The 18,041-nt window shown below is 40.2% G+C and overlaps 1 protein-coding gene across 40 annotated transcripts in view; it reads right to left on the minus strand.

The window, feature by feature from the left end:
- The window catches only part of CSGALNACT1 (chondroitin sulfate N-acetylgalactosaminyltransferase 1), a 323,911-nt gene that overhangs the window by 17,624 nt on the left and 288,246 nt on the right, over positions 1-18,041 (minus strand). For all 40 annotated transcript variants that reach the window (XM_072763348.1, XM_072763339.1, XM_072763356.1 and 37 more), the window contains one exon: positions 9,961-10,062. In XM_072763348.1, coding sequence (XP_072619449.1) covers positions 9,961-10,062 — 102 coding nt within the window. The remainder of the gene's footprint in view (positions 1-9,960; positions 10,063-18,041) is intronic.

Genomic DNA, 18,041 nt, shown 5'->3' on the forward strand with positions numbered 1-18,041 from the left:
CCTCCTTTCTATAGTAAGTCTGGTGCACAGGGACTCCTCCAAGTTATATACAATCATGCTGCTAGCAGTTATAATGACCTCAGAAAGCCAATGTTTCTCCTGGAGATTTAATTTCTCTAATTGACTTGCATTTCCCAGAATTGCTGAATTGAAAATGATAAAAGATCTTGTTGTCTAATATGATCTATTCTCATACAGACTTCTTCCCCACCATTACAAGGAAATTCCCTGGATGTGGCACTTCCCACAATAACCCTTCACTTAAAAAAAAAAAAGAAACTTTAAAAATTTACATAAAAACCTATATTACATTCAATGTATAATTTAAGATTTTAAATCTAACAGCTTTAAAAATTGAAATCACTTGAGTTCTTACTGAAAACACTTGAATACTATCAAGAATTTAAAAATAAACAGATTCTCAGGCAGCTTGTCTTAGTAGGCACTTTAAACAATTTAGAACTTTCTAGATTCTGACCTTATACAAGCCAGCTTATACAACTCCATTTTAGCAAGTTTCTTTCAAAAAGATAAACAAAATGGATAAACCTTTGACTGGACTATCTAAAAGAGATTTGAGGGCTATTACTCAAATTAATAAAATTATAAACAAAAGAGGAGACATTACAATTAATGCCGCAGAAGTACAAAATATCATCAAACTACTATGAACAGTTATATGCCAGCAAATTAGGTGACTTAGAAGAAATGGATAAATTCCTAGAAACATACAACTTACGAAGACTGGATCATAAAGTAATAGAAAATCTGAATAGACCAATAAGGAGCAAGGAGATTGAATCGATAATCAAACATTTCCCACAAATAAAAGCCCCAGGACCAGATGGCTTCATGGCTAAATTCTACCAAACATCTGAAGATGAATTAATGCCGATCCTTCTCAAACTCCTCCAAACCATTCAAGAGGAAGGAACAGTTCCAAACTCATTTTACAAGGCCAGCATTACTCTGATACTGAAGCCAGATAAGGACATGACAAGAAAATTATAGGCCAATCTCCCTGATGAATACAGATGCAAAAACCCTCAACAAAATGCTGGCAAACCAAATCAATACATTAAAAGGAGCAGACACCATGAGCAAGTGGGTTTCATCTCTGGGATGCAAGGATGGTTCAATACCAGCAAATTAATAAACATGATACACCACATTCACAGAATGAAGGATAAAAATCATACAATTTTTCAATATTTTATTTTCAATAAAAATCATCTGATATTTCAAAAGATGCAGAAAAATCTTTTGACAAAATTCAACATCCTTTCATGATAAAGACTGAACAAATTAGGTATAGAAGGAATGTCCCTCAACCTAATGAAGGCCATATATGATTAACCCACAGCTAACACTGTACTCAACAGTGAAAAGTCAAAAGCCTTTCCTCGAAGATAAGGACCAAGACAAAGAGCCCCACTCTACCACTCTTATTCAACACAGCACTGGAAGTGCGAGCCAGTGCAACTTGGCAAGAGAAAGAAACTAAAGGCATCCACATCAGAAGAAGGAAACAAAATGATCTCTGTCTGTAGATAGCATGATCTCATATATAGAAAACCCTAAAGACCAAAAATCTGTTAAAACTGATAAAGTTCTAGTTTCAGATTTCAGAATACAAAATTACATATAAAATCAGTTGTTTCCATACACAATGAAAGAGAACCTAAGAAAGTAATCCCATTTACATCAAGAACTATACAATAAAAAGTAGTGAATTATGGATACATGCTACAGTGTGAACGAATCTTGAAATCATCACTGGAAGTTAAGAAGCCAAACACAAGAGGTCATGTAGGATATGATTCCATCTATCTGAAATATCCAAAATAAAGTGAATCCCTGTTTTTTCAAATGCCTTTTATGTGTCAATAGAGATGGTCACAGAGTTTTGTGAATTATACTGAAGGAGTCTTGTATGTTGAGTCAATCCTGCATTCATTCCTAGGTTAAGTTTCACTTCATTATGATGTACAATCCTTTTTATATGTAGCTGGATACAGTTTGCCAGGATTTTCTTGAGGATTTTGGCATCTATATTTATAAGAGACACTGGTCTGTAGTTTTCTTTTCTTAGTATTTATCTGGTTATAGTATCAGGGTAATAGGCTCTCATAGAATGAATTGGGAAGTGTTCCTTCCTCTTCCAAATTTTGAAAGTCTGTGAAGCATTGGTATTAATTCGTCTTTAATGACTGGAAGAAATCAGCAGTGAGGCCATTTGTGCCTGGCCTTATTCTTTAGGGGAAGTTTTCTTATTACTATTTCAATCCATTTACCTATTATAGGTCTACTGAGAGTTTCTATTTCTTTTTGAAGAAATACTTAATTTCTACCATGTACAAAATTGTACATGTACAGGATCACCTCCATTCCCTCTCCTGTCCTTTGTATTGTTATCGTATTAAAATGATATCCTTATGCACTGTGTCTGTCAATACAGTGTCGATTTATGATCCTTGTTTTACGCAGTTATCTTTAAAATAAGAGAAAAAAAGAGTTATAAACAAAAAACACATTTATACAGTATTTTATATTTCCCTACAAATAGGGAAATGCTTACTTTTACTGCAACTGTTGATTGCTTTGCAAGGATTTGCATTTGTCTAGTGTCCTTTCATTTCAGTCTTCAAGGATCCTTTTCATATTTCTTATAGGGCAGGTTTGCTAGTGATGGAGTCTCTCAGTTCTTTTTTATCTGGGGATGTCTTAATTTCCTCTTCATTTATGATAGATGGTTTTGCTGAATATAGAATTCTTGGTTAAGTGTTTTTCCTCCAGCACTCTGAATACACCATCCCACTTTCTGGCCTCTGTTGTTTCTCTTGAGAAATCAGCTGTCGATCTTATTAAGAATTCTTGGTCCCAATGAGTGCTTTGCTCTTACCACATACAAGATTCTTTCTTGTCTTCTCTCTTTGTGTTTTAACTATTTGATTATGATATGTTTACTGTGGATTTCTATGGATTTTTCTATTTGGAGTTTGTTGGGCTTTTTAGATGTGTAGATTCAGATTTTTCATTAAGTTTGGGAATCTGGGGCCATTATTTCTTCAAATATTTTTTTCTGCCCCTTTCTCTCTCTCGTCTCCTCTGGAACTCCTACTATGCCTATACTGGCATGTTTGACAGTATCCTACATGTCTCTGAGGTTTGTTCATCTTCTTCATTCTTTTTTTTAAGATTTATTTATTTATTTATTTATTTATTTATTTATTTATTATAGACATAGATGGAGAGAGAGAGAGGCAGAGACACAGGCAGAGGGAGAAGTAGGCTCCATGCCAGGAGCCCGACTTGGGACAAGATCCCGGGACTCCAGGATCGCGCCCTGGGCCAAAGGCAGGCGCCAAACCGCTAAGCCACCCAGGGATCCCCTTCTTTTTTGTCTTTTGTTTTGTTTTGTTTTGTTTTCTTCTTTTTTGTTTCTTAAACCTCATCATATCAATTGACCTATCTTAAAGTTCACAGATTCCCTCCTCTGCCTGTTCAAACCAGATGTTCAGCACCCCCCTAGTGAATTTTTAACTTTAGTTACTGTACTTTTCAACCCTAGAATTTCTATTTGGTTCTTTTCTTATAACTTCTGTCTCTATTTGGTAAGACAAGGTTCTATATGGCAAGACTTGATTCTCATGCTTTTCATTAGTTCTTTAATATGTTTTCTTTTAATTCTTCAAACATATTTAATATAGCTGACTTAAAGTTTTTGCCTAGTAAGTCCAACACCTGGGCTTCTTCAGGGACAATTTCTTTTCTTTTCTTTTCTTTTTTTTTTTTTTTAAGATTTTATTTATTTGAGAGAGAGAGAGAGAAAGAGAGAGCATGAGCAGGGGGAGGAACAGAGAGAGAGGGAGAAGCAGACTCCCCTCAGAGCAGGGAGCTTGATGTGGTGTTCAATCAAGTGACTCCAGGATCATGGCCCAAGCCAAAGGCAGACACTTAACTGACTGAGCCACCCAGATGTCCCGTTAGGGACAATTTCTAATAATTGTTTCTTTCCTGTGCATGAGCCATACTTTTTCTTTGCATATCTCATAACTTTTTGTTTAAAACTTAACCTTTTCAGCAATGTAATGTGGCAATCCTGGAAATGAGAATCAACTCATTGTTTATTGTTGTTCTTTGTTGTTGTTATTTGTTTAGTGTCTTTCTTGAACTAAATCTGTAAAGTCTGTATTCTCTGTTGTGTGTGACAAAATGACATTCTTGAAATTCTAGAACAAGTAAGTCTCCAAATCTTTGCCAAGGGATTTTGTGTATCTTTCCCAAGGCCCCTTAAGGGCCTGCCATAAACACTCAACCAGGCAGCTGACCACTTTCCTTAGCCTTTACTTCCTTCTTGCATAAAGCCTCAAGGTCAGCCAGAGTTGAAAAGCTAAGGCCTGCTCGTGTCTCTCTCAAGTTTGTGCACAGCCCTAGCCCTGAACATGGCCTTCTAGATCCCCAGGAATGTATTCGAGCTTTTGAAAGGCCCAGAGGAGCTCTTGCTCCTCAGCCTCCCCCTTTAATTTAAGCTTTTTGGTTAGTCTTTTGTTTGGTCCAACTCTTATCTATCATCTCAGGCAGCCACAAAGTGACAGACTTCCTATAATTGTTTTTTTGGAGGAAAGGCTATTTCCACTGAGAGAGCTCTGAGTTAGGTTAAATAAAGACAACCTTGTGAGAGAAGTCTTCCAGAAAACCCCACACAGGTCAAATCATGCCATTTTTCTGGGAATGACACTTTATAAGAGCTCCCGCCTCGGTGGCCCCTGGTGGTTGCCAGGCCGTGGCTCTTGCTGAGCTTGTGCACTACGAGATTCCAAAGCTACTGAAGGAAGAGCTAAGGAGAAGGTGGGAATAAGGCAGGTGAAAGCTGCACAAAAAATCAGTCATTTTTCTTGGATAAATACTTCCCAGATTACTGAAAGCTTTGTTTAATTTTCAGGGTTCTTAAACAGTTGATTTGGACCGTGTTTAGCAATTTTCTCATTGCTTTATTATAGAGTATTTGCAGAGGTCTTTATTTTACCATTTTTGCTGGTATCACCCTTCTTTAACCGTTGAATTATATTCCAATATATAAACAATATCAGTTAATTTTTCTCATAATCTATTTTCCCAATATTTTCATCTGGAAACATTTCAAACCTTCAGAAATGTAAGACACTATAAATATCCACATTATCTTTCACCTAAATTTACCAAGTGTCAACATTCTGCCTGACTGCCTGCCTGGAACCATTTCAAAGTTAGTTGCAGACAGCACGACAGCTCTACCCTTGAAGAGAAGTATCTCCCAAGAATCAGGGCACTCTCCTTTATAACATTAAATAATATAATAATCACACTCCGGAAAGTTAACATTATTATAATACTATATATGCTATGTTCAAATCGCCCAAGGCACAATTTAGAATACCTAATACAGGTACATCTCCACAAAGAGCAGAATCTCCACCAAGCAGAACCATACTTGACCCCTCTGGCAAATGCCAGGTGGCAGGGCCTTAGGCCTGAGATGCTGCCTTAATCCACAAGATGCCTCCCAGGGTCCAAGATTCCTTATCTTCTTGGGAGGGATTTGCTGTACTGCTTTTTTTTATTTTAGCGAATGAAAGAGTATCTAAAAATTACGTAAGAAAAAAATTAAAACAAAACAAGAATACTGCTCAAGTTTAAGAAACAAATTGAAGGAAAACAAACTAGAATAAAACCTTTCTGCCAAATATGCTTCTGGAGGTCCTGATAAAATCTTCCTGAGGGTACATGTCAAACAAATCCTTTCAAAGAGGCAATGAAATGATGACACACACCAGAGCAAAGCAGGTCCCCAACAATACATCTAGAAAAAAGCCCTCTTATGTCACATACTTGCAAAGACAGGGCAGTGTCTCATCTCTAGAACTTTGATCTCAGAGATAATACCTCTGAAAGATGCCTTTGTGTCCTTATGATTGGGCAAAGATGAAGTTGCAATGTGGTAAATGCTAACTCATGCCGATCTGCCTACCTGTTATAATTTTTTAAAATTTCCTGATACATAGCTCCAAGCAAATGTCCTACCTAGGCCAGTGTTTCTCTGTGTGGGCCATGGGCCATCCCCAACAGCATCACTCAGGGGACTCATACAAAGCTTCTCCATCTCGGGGCTACTGACTCAGAATTTCTGAAGCTGTATCCCAGGAATCTGCATTTTAAAAAGCACCCTGGCTGTTCCAAGGCACATTTATATTTGAGAATCATTAAGCTAGGCTTTAATCTGAGATTAACTGCAGCTTAATACAGAAAACCTTATGGAATAAGAATCAGATGCTGAGAACTGATTTGTACTGTTATCCATGGCAGTGGTTTTTAAATATTTTTACTGCAACCCTTACAAAGGAATATATTATACATCATGACACAGTAGATACACACACACACTCTCTCTCTCTCTCTCACCAAACAATATTTATCCTTACTACTTCTGATGCATGCACCCTGATATCTTCTATCCTATTTTATTTCAATCTTTTGAAAACACTGGACATAACCCACTAAAGCTATTACACAACCCTCTAATGAATCACAAATTGCAGTTTCCAAAACACTAATCTACAGCCATCAACTGAAATGTAAAGCTCAACTGAGTAAACATAAATCTAGAGACAGAATGAAACATTGCACATAAGCCAAACTAGATTTTTAAAAGATATTCTTAACATATATACATTTGCCTGGACTTAGAACAGTTTAATCACAATGCTGGTATCCTGATGAAATAAATTATCATTGAGGCTGATTTTAAATCTTATGACTTTCAACTGACAATTATGAGTTTCAGGAGGGATTACACTGGAGTGAAAATGTGATGTCATGTTAAGACCTGGAGTATTGACAGTTAACAGCTGAGGCTCAGATCCTGGCTCTCTGATGTGGTAGGGATGGCAGCCTGAGTAACCACTTCTCCAGCCTCAGTTTCTTTGTCTATGAAATGGGATTAATAACAACACCTATCTCATGAGGCTGCTGTATTAAACAAGATAATTCATGTAAATAATGGTTATTATTATTGTTCAAAGATAAGATGCATTTGCACAAAAGTTTAGCTACCCTAAAAGAATGATAAAAATGACATTTAAATAGGGCTTATAAGTTTTCATATAGATTACTATGAGTATAAATATACTGTGTATGTGGTATTATCTTTCTCTTTTTTTAAAGATTTTATTTATTTTAGGGAGAAAGAGAGACAGCAAGAGCAGGAGGGGCAGAGGGAGAGGGAGAAAGAGAATCTCAAGCAGACTCCACGCTGAGCACAGAGCCCAATTCACAGCTTGATCTCGGGACCCTGAGGTCATGACCTAAGCTGAAACCAAGAGTCAGATGCATAACTGGCTCTGCCACCCAGGTGCCCCTATCCTTCTCTTGATGAACAAACACTGGATGTTTTCTGAGTAAGGCACTAAACTAGATTTACAAAGAGCCACGTAATTTGGTAGTACTTACTATGCAGTTTATAACCTAGTTAGGAATAGACAAATTATATGCCAAGTGACAAACAGAAGAGATGCTGACAGCAAGTACCGTCTGAGTCCAGAGAGAAGCCTGAAGGTTAGGAAGAGCTCCAGAGTGGGCACTCGGGTGGGCACGGAAGGGTGACGGTCTGAGTATGTAGAAATGAGGATGGAGAGAACACCAAGTGGAAGACTATGACGGGAGTGAGGACGAAGGGGCAAATACCACACACTCCGACCCCCCGGCCCAGTTTAGCTGTGAACTGGAAGCCATCAAGATGAGGTTACAAGTTAAAGCAAGTCTTGCTAGGAGGTGAGGGTAGTAAGTGATTAGGAAGACTGATGTGGAAGGTGGAATGGTAGGGCTGCAGTGTTAAGTCAGGCCTGGCTGCAGAGGGTGGGCCATCCCTGCTCTGGTCAGAGCAACACCATGGAGGGGGTAGGACACCCCCAAGGCATCAGAGATATCCTGCACGTATCCCCAGTTAGCAAATGAGAACATGGACACAGAAGAATGGGGTTCCAGTTCGTTTTGCCAGAGTTAAAGCACTGACTGGCCCACCGCAGCACAAAGTTCTCAGTTATGGGTAGATTAATCTCTGGAAATTTTCCAAAATTAAGTAAACGATCCCTACCACTGAAATGATTTCTACTTTTTTTGTTCAGATTCTCTTCATTCTTTGCTCAGCAAGCAACCTTCTGATTGAGAATTGACACAGAGAAGAATGCCTTAATAATAAGAGTCCTAAATCTTCCAGTCACTAAAAAGGATATTTCCCATAACCACACTAAACTGGCCTTCCACTTGGCCTTCAGACTCATGTCAAGCTGGTTATATATATCAGAAAATATCTTTTAAAGTGCTCAGACTCAGGACTGAATTTCTCAGTTCTGATTGCAGTTTAGAATCACCTGGATAACTGCCTCGGGATGGGGCAGCCCCCAGGGTGGACCACTACTTTCTCAGACAATGACTCTTAATCCTGGTTGCATGTTAGAATCATCTAGGAAACTTATGAAAAAAAGATCCATGCCCAGGAATGGATACTTTGAGAGATGCTGGAACCTATCCACTGGGCAGAGGACACGAATTCTAATAATTCCTCGTTCCTAAGCAGAGATGAAAAGGATATTTGCAATGTGTTGGATTTGAGAGTCTCTATTTCACTTACATTTAGGATTTTCAATTATTCTATTCTCTTTGATCTCCCTTTGATAGGGGCCTAGATTTTAAGCTGTTGCTAGTTTTAAGTTCTGAATTCCATATTCCTTTAGCACAGAGAGGTCAACCTTTTCCAAAGGACTGGATAGTAGAGTTCAGGCTTTACAAGTCATATAGTTTCTGTCACAACTACTCAATTCTGTTGCAGCACAAAAGCAGACATAAATAATATATAAACAAATGAGCATGCCTACACTCCAAAAAAACTTTGGGTTTTGTTTTGTTTTGTTTTGTTTTAGAGAAATAAGACCAGCAGACTGCTTTAGAACATTTAGGTAATTCTAATAAGCATTCTGATCTCATGCCCATAGATACCAAATTAGTAACAAAGTATGAAAACAAATACAAAAGTGCAATCAATCTTATATTCTTAACCTTTGACTATCATCCTATTTCCATTTATCAGAAACTCAGAACAGGGGGCCCTGTTTATATTTAGGCCATATGGATCTCTTCAGGCCTTTTCTGCCACTGAGTACTACTGACGCCCCTCCAGGTTTCACTTACAGAGAAACTACCCACCTAATTGCTCAGGTGAAGCCCTGCAAAGCTCCCTTGCAGAGTGGTGGTACCATTCGGGCTTCCTCACTAGCAGAAAATGCCACAGATATTTATCAAATAAATACTTTTTAATTTATTTGGGTAGCGAAGAAAATCCATCTGTGCTGCTTTCATTTACTCCCCCATGCAACTGATCAATGGCATATAAATATACAACCCTGAGTCTAATGTTTTTGGTTAAATAATTTCTATTCAACTGAGTAGGTTTAATCAAGGATCCCATTCCAGCCATCACTTCTGGCTTCCCCCTAATCTTTCAAAATGCATCATGAATGCAAGTCAAAAGAGTAAGACTATTTGCTAAGTGGAGGAAACCCAAGCATGGATATCACTCAGCCGGAGCTCATTGCACAGATGCACTGTCCCTAATTCCCATTCTGTGACGTAAAGTCTCCAGATCAGCAGCACTGAGACAACACCCAGTCACACAGAAGCCCAAAGAAGCCTGTGCCCCAACCCTTGCACCTCAGGGCAGTTCATCTCAACTGTCAAAGTCAACACGGCAAGGACCAGTGTCAGATGGGTGGTCCCCAGGGAATGGGGGACACACAATTCCTCCTAGCTCAGCAAGTGACCAGCTGACCGCCCATCTGACCCACAGAAGCAGAAGTGTCAGCCTTGGACATGTACTCCTGAGGTCGGTTACTATGACTCCTCATTACAGCTCCACATTGTACTTACTTGGAAGTGTTTTCAAGTATTCCTTTGACCTCATTCATTTCTTCCTTCCCAAAGTAAACAACGGTGAGATGAATTCTCCCATCCTGTTGGATGCACATCTCCCTAGAAAGCAAAACACACATGTGTCTGGTCCTGTTTTCACAACAACATAAAAGGTCTAATAATACCTATTTTGTAAAGTGCAGAAGGTTCTTGAAGCAAACTGAGTGAACTGCCAGAAAAGCAGAGATGGACACCAAGATGCTTCTGGCTCGTCATCACAACTGCCTGCATTTGTATTGGTCTTACCAAGAAGACAATGAAATGGAAACGTGCCAGCCTAGGACATGAAAACACAGGTGCAAGAGGACATGGGTCCAATCTGCCACAGGTTTAGCCCATGGGGCCACCTAGTGTCATGGAAAGGGCACTGGGTCCTTACCTTTCTTTGCCAGAAGTCTATTTAGGACAGAAATTCCATTTTCCAGATAAGAAAGCTAAAATCCAGATAGGGTGAGGCTAGCATCTCTATCTATGACCTTTCTTGTATCTGCCCAACATAAACTGTCTTAAAAGCTGAATGAACAAAGGTAAGAAGACATTGTTTCGCGTAGGACTCCAAGAGCCCTTCCTTACACCCGAGGGGATGGTGAGGCAGGAGCCAGGTTAGGGCAGCTCGCCCTTCCCAAGCAGACACAATCACCTTCACTGCCCCCCATTCCTCCTCTGTGACTTAGTATCCAGGTGCCTGGCACTCATGCTGTGGGGCCCTGAAGGCCCTTCAGGGGTCTAACCTCTGGCTCTGGACTGGTCCAGACCTGCTTTCTCCACCACAGCTGATTTATGTATCCATGTCCTGTTCTCTGAACAGTTAACACATACACTAATCTGGTAAAATACTCTGCTGAGGGTTTACCACATAGACATATGTAATATGTGCAAAAAATCATGTATAGATATGCTTATATGAATGTATATGTGAATATACACATGTGTTTATGTGAACATGTGTGTGCACATATGTGTGTGTGCATAGTTTAAACAGGAGTTTTCTGAAAGCAAGTTAATGAGAGAGTCTACTGGTGGAATAATATTTTGTGATATTTTGACAGTTTACACATCTTTCCTTTTTCATTCCTTTTGTCTCTATATATTCACTACTTTCCTTAACCTCCCAAACCACAGTCCATATCACAGCTTTCCAGAAGTCCCTGAGTTCTCACTGTAGACAGATTTATTCAGTGCTTTTTATAACAGCATCAGAGAGGAGAGACTGCCTACCTGGGTTGCTGGGAAAAATCCAAAGATGTAGGAGATATGGTTCCTGTGCTCCAAAAACTTGGGAAATAAAATGAGCTCAAATAAAATAATGACACCTTGTGGCACAGTTAACAAATACACAGAACTCAGCACGGTAAATCCTGTCAGCTGGAATGGCCAGGGCCTGAAGGATGGATAGGGTAGAGGAAGAGAGGAGGAAGAAGAGAAGTCCAGAGGGAAGAACTTTCAGGGAAGATGATACTGACCCAAGGCTGGAGTTAGCAGGGCTCATCCTCGTCACAAGCTTGGTTCTGAGAATCTATTTGTTTCCCGTGGAAGAAAGGTAACAGCTGCCTCTGAAACCTGATGGCAAAGCTCTTAGACACAGACAAGGAATCAGGAACAGAGGCCCAGCGTGTGACAACGTGCTTCAAACTGAGAGCTCCCTCACGGACCCTGTCCCTGCAGATCGATTCATCACCTACTGACAACAAAATCTTCTATCCATAAAGGATCTCTTTTGCAAACCTGCCAGATGATGCTTTAATTTTTTGCCAGGGGAGAATGAAAGCACACACACAGCACCAAGCACCCCCAAAACAGTGTTTAAAATGGCACGTGTAGTTGGAAAAAAAAAATGTATCCCAGAATCAGCAGAGGGTTACCTGCTGAGCCTGAATAAAAGGCATTCTTGTTTTTCTATTAACATTTTTGCTGGTATTTTAAAATCATTTGAAACAGTTTCTGTTTTCGCTCTTCCTTCAGCTGAGGCTTCCCAGAAAGGCAAAGCAGACTTGGTTCTGGGGTGCTCCTCCACAGTTCCATTTCTTGTACTCATTTATTCCTTCCTTCCTTCAACGGACAATAACCAAGCAAGCAACACACTGTGTGCCAGATGGTCTACCAGGGGTCTTAAACAATGGATAAGACATTTCTGCCCTTGGTAAGTTCTCTATCCACCATACACAGTTAAAACTACCTATAATACAACAACAAAAAAATGCTCTACAAGAGAACAAGCACAAGTGTTATGGAAACACCATCACCAACCTGTCTGAATGATATTTTCATATTTGTATTTTTCAAAGAAGCTTTACTAGACTCCATTCCCTGGAATGAAGTGTGCGAGGAAAGAGTGTGTATGTGGGTGACTATGCACATGAAGATGTGTGTGTTTTGGTGTGATTATTTGTGCCTGGTTCCTTCGAGCCAACTTAGGTGCCCTTGGTAGCATGTCTCTGTAACAACCATGGTAGGGCTGTAACAAAGAGTATGGAGTGAATCTCAGGGAAACCCAACTTCCTAAGAACTCTTCAGGAAAGCTCTTCATTTCACATGGATGCTTTGTATTAGCTCCACAATCCTTCCTGGTCATTCTACCATCTCAAGCTAGAAGCCTAAAAATTCTGTTTCTTCTTCACAAAGACCTTCTTTTTTCTTCTTCTTCTTTTTCAATTGAAGTATAATTAACATAGTTATATAGTTTCAAATGATCCAGCAATTCTGTACATTATTCAGTACTCATCATGATGAGTGTTTTCCTAATCTCCTTCACCTACTTCATCTTCTTCATCGACCTCCCCTCTGGCAACCACCAGTTTGTTTTCTATATTTAAGAGTCTGCTGGGGCTTTTTTGCTTGTCTCGATTTTCTTTGTTCATTTGTTTTGTTACTTCCACATACGAGTGAAGCCATGTGGTATTTATTTTTCTCTGACTTATTTCACTCAGCATACCATTCTCTAGGTCCATCCATGTTGCTACAAATGGCAAGATCTCATTCTTTTTTAATGGCTGAGTGATAGTCCATTGTGTGTGTGTATATATGTATATACATACACACACACACACACACACATATATACATATATATATCACATCTTTATCCACTCATCTATGGATGGACATTTGGTCGTTTCCGTAATTTGGCTATCATAAATAATGCTGCAATAACCATAGGGGTGCACGTATCTTTTTGAATTACTATCTTTGTTTTCTTTGGGTAAATATCCAGAAGTAGAATTACTGGGCCATATGGTAATTCTATTTTTAAGTTTTGGAGGAACCTCCATATTGTTTTCCAAAGTGGCTGCACCAATTTGCATTCCCACCAACAGTGCACGAGGGTTCCTTTTTCTCCACACCCTTACCAATACTTGTTGTTTCTTATGTATTTTATTTTAGCCATTCTAAAGGTGTAAGGTGATATCTCATTGTGCTGATTTGCATTTCCTTGATGATTAGCGATGCTGAGCATCTTTTCACGTGTCTATTGGCCATCTGTATGTTTTCTTTAGAAAAATGTCTATGCAGGTCTTCTGCCCATTTTTGGGTCAGATTATTTGTTTTTCTGGAGTTGAGTTGTATAATTTCCATATGTCTTTTGGGTATTAACCCCTTATGAAATATGTCTTTGGCAAATATCTTCTAATAAATGAATTCAGTAAAATCACAGGATATAAAGTTAATATAAAGCAATCTATCATGTTTCTATACACTATAATGAAGTAGCAGAAAGAGAAATTAACAAACCCATTCACAATTGTGCCAAAAATACATATCTAGGAATAAACTTAACCAAGATGGTGAAAGAACTATACTTCCAAAACTATAAAACATTAAAGAAAGAAATCAAAGATGACACAAACAAATGGAAAGATAGTCTATGCTCACAGATAGGAAGAAAACTAGTATTCTTAAAATGTCCATACTACCCAAAGCAATCTATATATTTAATGCAATCCCTATCAAAATACCAAGAGCATTTTTCATAAAACTAGAACAAATAATATTAAAATATGTGTGGAACCACAAATAGCCAAAGTAATCTTGAGAAAGAACAACAAAGCTGGAGGTACAATTCCAGACTTCAAGCTATACTACAAAGCTGTGATCATCAAAACAGTATGGCCCTGGCACAAAAGCAAACCCATAGATCAATGAAACAGAATAGAGGCCAGAAATAAACCATGATTATATGGTCAATTCATCTTTGACAAAGCAAGAAAGAATATCTAATGGAAAAAAGACAGTCTTTTCAACAAATGGTATTGAGAAAACTGGACCAGCCACATGCAGAAGAATTAAACTGGACCACTTTTTTACACCACACACAAAAGTATACTCAAAATGGATGAAAGACCTAAACGTTGACACCTGAAACCATAAAATTCCTAGAAGAAAACACAGGTGGCAATTTCTTTGGTACTGCCCATAGAAACATTTTTCTAGATATGTCTCCTGAGACCACGGAAACAAAAGCAAAATTAAACCATTGGGACTTCAACAAAATAAAAAGCTTTTGCACAGCAAAAGGAACCATCAACAAAACAAAATAGCAACCCACAAAGACTTTGTCTTTTTAAGATATTTTTTTTTTCTGGGAAAACAAACAGTTCCTTCCCCCTGAGGATACTGTGCCACAGAATACAGGGACTAATTAAGATATATTTCCAGTCAGAAAACATGTATAGCAGTGACTTTTACAGTTGTATTTTTATTTCTCAAGAGACAGAAAGCATATAATGGTCTTTGAGTTCTGTTGCTAAGCCGGACAAATGCACTGTGGAAAGAGCTACTTGACCATTGTTTACACACTCCGTCCAGAGATATGGAAAGAAGCTCCCGTGATCTGCCCGAGCTGTGGAGGTAGCCAGGCACGTGATCCAGGCTTCCTAAGGACCAGCCTAGTACTTGTATACCTCAGGTTACCTTAGCAGGGTGAAGGACGTACTTACGAAATCTCACAGCTTTGGGTCTTGCCTGTCTAGGACTCTAGAGCTGGATGGGTTTGTGTGACCTGGAGGAGGATGGAAGAAGCCTCAACAACACTCCAAATGTAAACTGCCCATGGGGAAGGACTGTTTAACTTGCATTCTTGATGGGACCAGTCAGATGGGACTGAGCCATCTGGTGGACTTGGGGCTGGGGGAACCCAAGGCCTATTTGGAGGAAGCGCTGGACTCTCAGGGAGAAAACACATCCTAAAGTAGGGTTTCTCAACCTCATACCACTGACATTTTGGACCAGAGAATTCCCTACTGTGGGAGGAGCTGTACTGCACATTGCAGGATGTCTTGCAGCATCTCTGGCCTCTACCTGCTGAATGTCAGTAACACTCCCGAGGCCCCACTCAGTTGTGACAAGCAAAAAGGTCTCCAGACCTTACCAAATGTGCCAGGGCAGAGGGTACAAAATACCCACGCTGGCCAGAACTACTATCTTACGGAAGAATCAGGTTCAGTAAAACACCAGAGTTGTCAGAGGGGTGCAAGACTCTGAAAACACACATCCTCAGGATTTGTCCTGCTCTATAGTTGGCTCCTATGGACTCACGGGGAAGTTCTAGAGAGAAATGGGGCTGCAGAAAACACAGAAAGGCTCTCTTTACAGAAAACATGATTATGAGGGGGTATTAGGAGCTCCAGCCAGGACCTCTGGGGAGTTAATGTGGTGGTGTTGGCACCGTGCACGCAGCACTGGCAGCCTCTGTGGCATTAGCAAGTGCCAATGACTTTGGCTGTTGTCAGAAGCAGTGTGTGGGCATCAGGCAGCTGATGCCTGGGCTAGTCAGTGGAAGCTGAACTTGTATTTGAGCATATGTGAAACATTCCTGAGGATTCCTAGAAAGACCAGGAGAGCACAAAAGGCTGGACGTCTTGCCACAGAAGGTGACAGAGACAGAGAAAGAAAATTGTGTTTTAAGATTTTATTCATGAGAGACACAGAGAGAGGCAGAGACATAGGCAGAGGGAGAAGCAGGCTCCGTGCAGAGAGCCTGATGCAGGACTTGATCCCAGGACCCTGGGAATGGACCCCTGAACGGAAGGCAGACACTCAACTACTGAGCCACCCAGGTGCCCTGGAAATTTGTATTTTTATATAATTAGCAGTAGCTGTTTTTATACCTTGGGCTAAGCGGCCTATGGAAACACAGATTCAAATATATTTACTGAGCAACTTTGTGGTACAATGCAGTACTCTTATTGGAATAAGATTTTGGGGATCCCTGGGTGGCTCAGCGGTTTGGCGTCTGCCTTTGGCCCAGGGTGTGATCCTGGAGACCCAGGATTGAGTCCCACATCAGGCTCCCAGCATGGAGCCTACTTCTCCCTCTGCCTGTGTCTCTGCCTCTCTCTCTTTCTGTGTGTGTCTTTCATGAATAAATAAATAAAATCTTAAAAAAAAAAGACTTTAAAATATAATTATTTATGGTCCCTGTGAGGGGGACCAACCACCTAGGTCAGCCTGAGATTCTCCAAGTTTTAGCACTGGTATCCCAGGAAACTTTTCAGTCCCAAGCAAACTGGTACAACTGGTCACCCTACCTGCCTCAGGGACCAGTGTACTGGAAGGAATGGACAGCTAAAGAAAGTAAGGACAGATAGATTATCTGCAGCAAAGATCCAGAGGTGTATCAAGCCTAGAGACTGGGAAGATTTGAGAGGAGGGAGAGGGGTCTCAAGGAAGAGGGAGTACCCAAGCTGAGCCCTAACAGGTGAGTAGGCTCCATACAGGTGAGAGAAGCAGAGAAAGGGTTTTCTTGGCTAAAGAAGCACAGATGCGGGAGAGGAAGAAGGGCCTGAGTGGGAGGGAGAAAGATACTGTGGAAACTACATTAGTTTTCCTTTTGAAAAACAGACAACCAGGGCCCTATCTCAACCACAATGCTCTATGTGATGATGACCTGAGGCCTTCCTGTTATGCCAGTTTAGCCCTATCCTCAGGACTCAGTTCAGTCTCTGCAATCCATAGTCATTGTTTTATAAAAAAATTCAGAAATCTCCAGAAACATCTCAACAGTTCTAGGCAGAAAAGGGATTAAAATATCACTAAAGAAAATTTAAGTAAAAGATGTCCCTGATCCTGTCTGAAAATATCATAAATGCGTTGGGAGGGATGAGAGAAAAGTCAGAAGAAGGAAAGGAAGAACATTAAAACAAAATTAACTACCAAAGTCTGAGGAGAATCCTAGCAACATGAAAAAGGGTTCACAGACCAGCTGGAAGTAGTCAAAATAAAAATCAAGCAAACTTGAACTGGGAAAGACTCTAGAAATCATAAAAACATCATTTGCATAAAAATCTTTTTTTGGGAGGGGGGGAGAGGCTCAGAGATAAGGACACAGAGGCAATCTATAGCTTTGTTATTATGGGTTTCTTCCTGCTATCACAAACTACACCAGGAAACAACTGACTTGCTTGAGACCTACAACACCGAAACCAAGGGAAACCAGACAGCCAGAAAAGCAAAGGTGAGAATAGTTTCAAAGGCAAATTAGGTGATTAAAAAAAAAAAAAAGAAGAAGTAGAATAGGAGAGGAGGGGGTAGATTTAAGTTAATATGCTGTTGGGCAAAAGGGGAGCATCAAAACAAGGCTCGATTTTAAGCAAGCTCACCCGGATGCACTCCTATTTCTGGCCACAGGTAAAGGGGTCTGAATGATGGTCCTCTAGACCCACCAGAGGTCCATGGGGCATTCACGGGAGATGACATGGCTCCTGGGGACTGAGGGTGCCCCCACGGGCCAGGACCACACACAGCACAGAGATCCGGCCTGCCAGAGTTTTGAAAAAGCCATCTCTTGTCCATGAACAACGATGGCACCACAAAGTACCCCCCACAGTAGCCAGACCAGAGCTCCAGGCTGCTCCTGCCAGCTGCCTTCCTGCTCCCGGAGAGGACAATATGGAAGCTTTAGCTTTGTTATTTCCTGTAAATCTTAGGATTACCTCTTATTTAATGCCCTCTACCTCTCCAATAAAGGCCTTTCAGGTCTAGTGCTGGGAGAAAGCTTTTCGCCTTCTTTTCCTTTTTTTTAAATTGATTTATGACAGTCACACA

This window comes from Vulpes vulpes, chromosome 7 (genome assembly GCF_048418805.1).
Source record: "Vulpes vulpes isolate BD-2025 chromosome 7, VulVul3, whole genome shotgun sequence".
NCBI lineage: Eukaryota > Metazoa > Chordata > Mammalia > Carnivora > Canidae > Vulpes > Vulpes vulpes.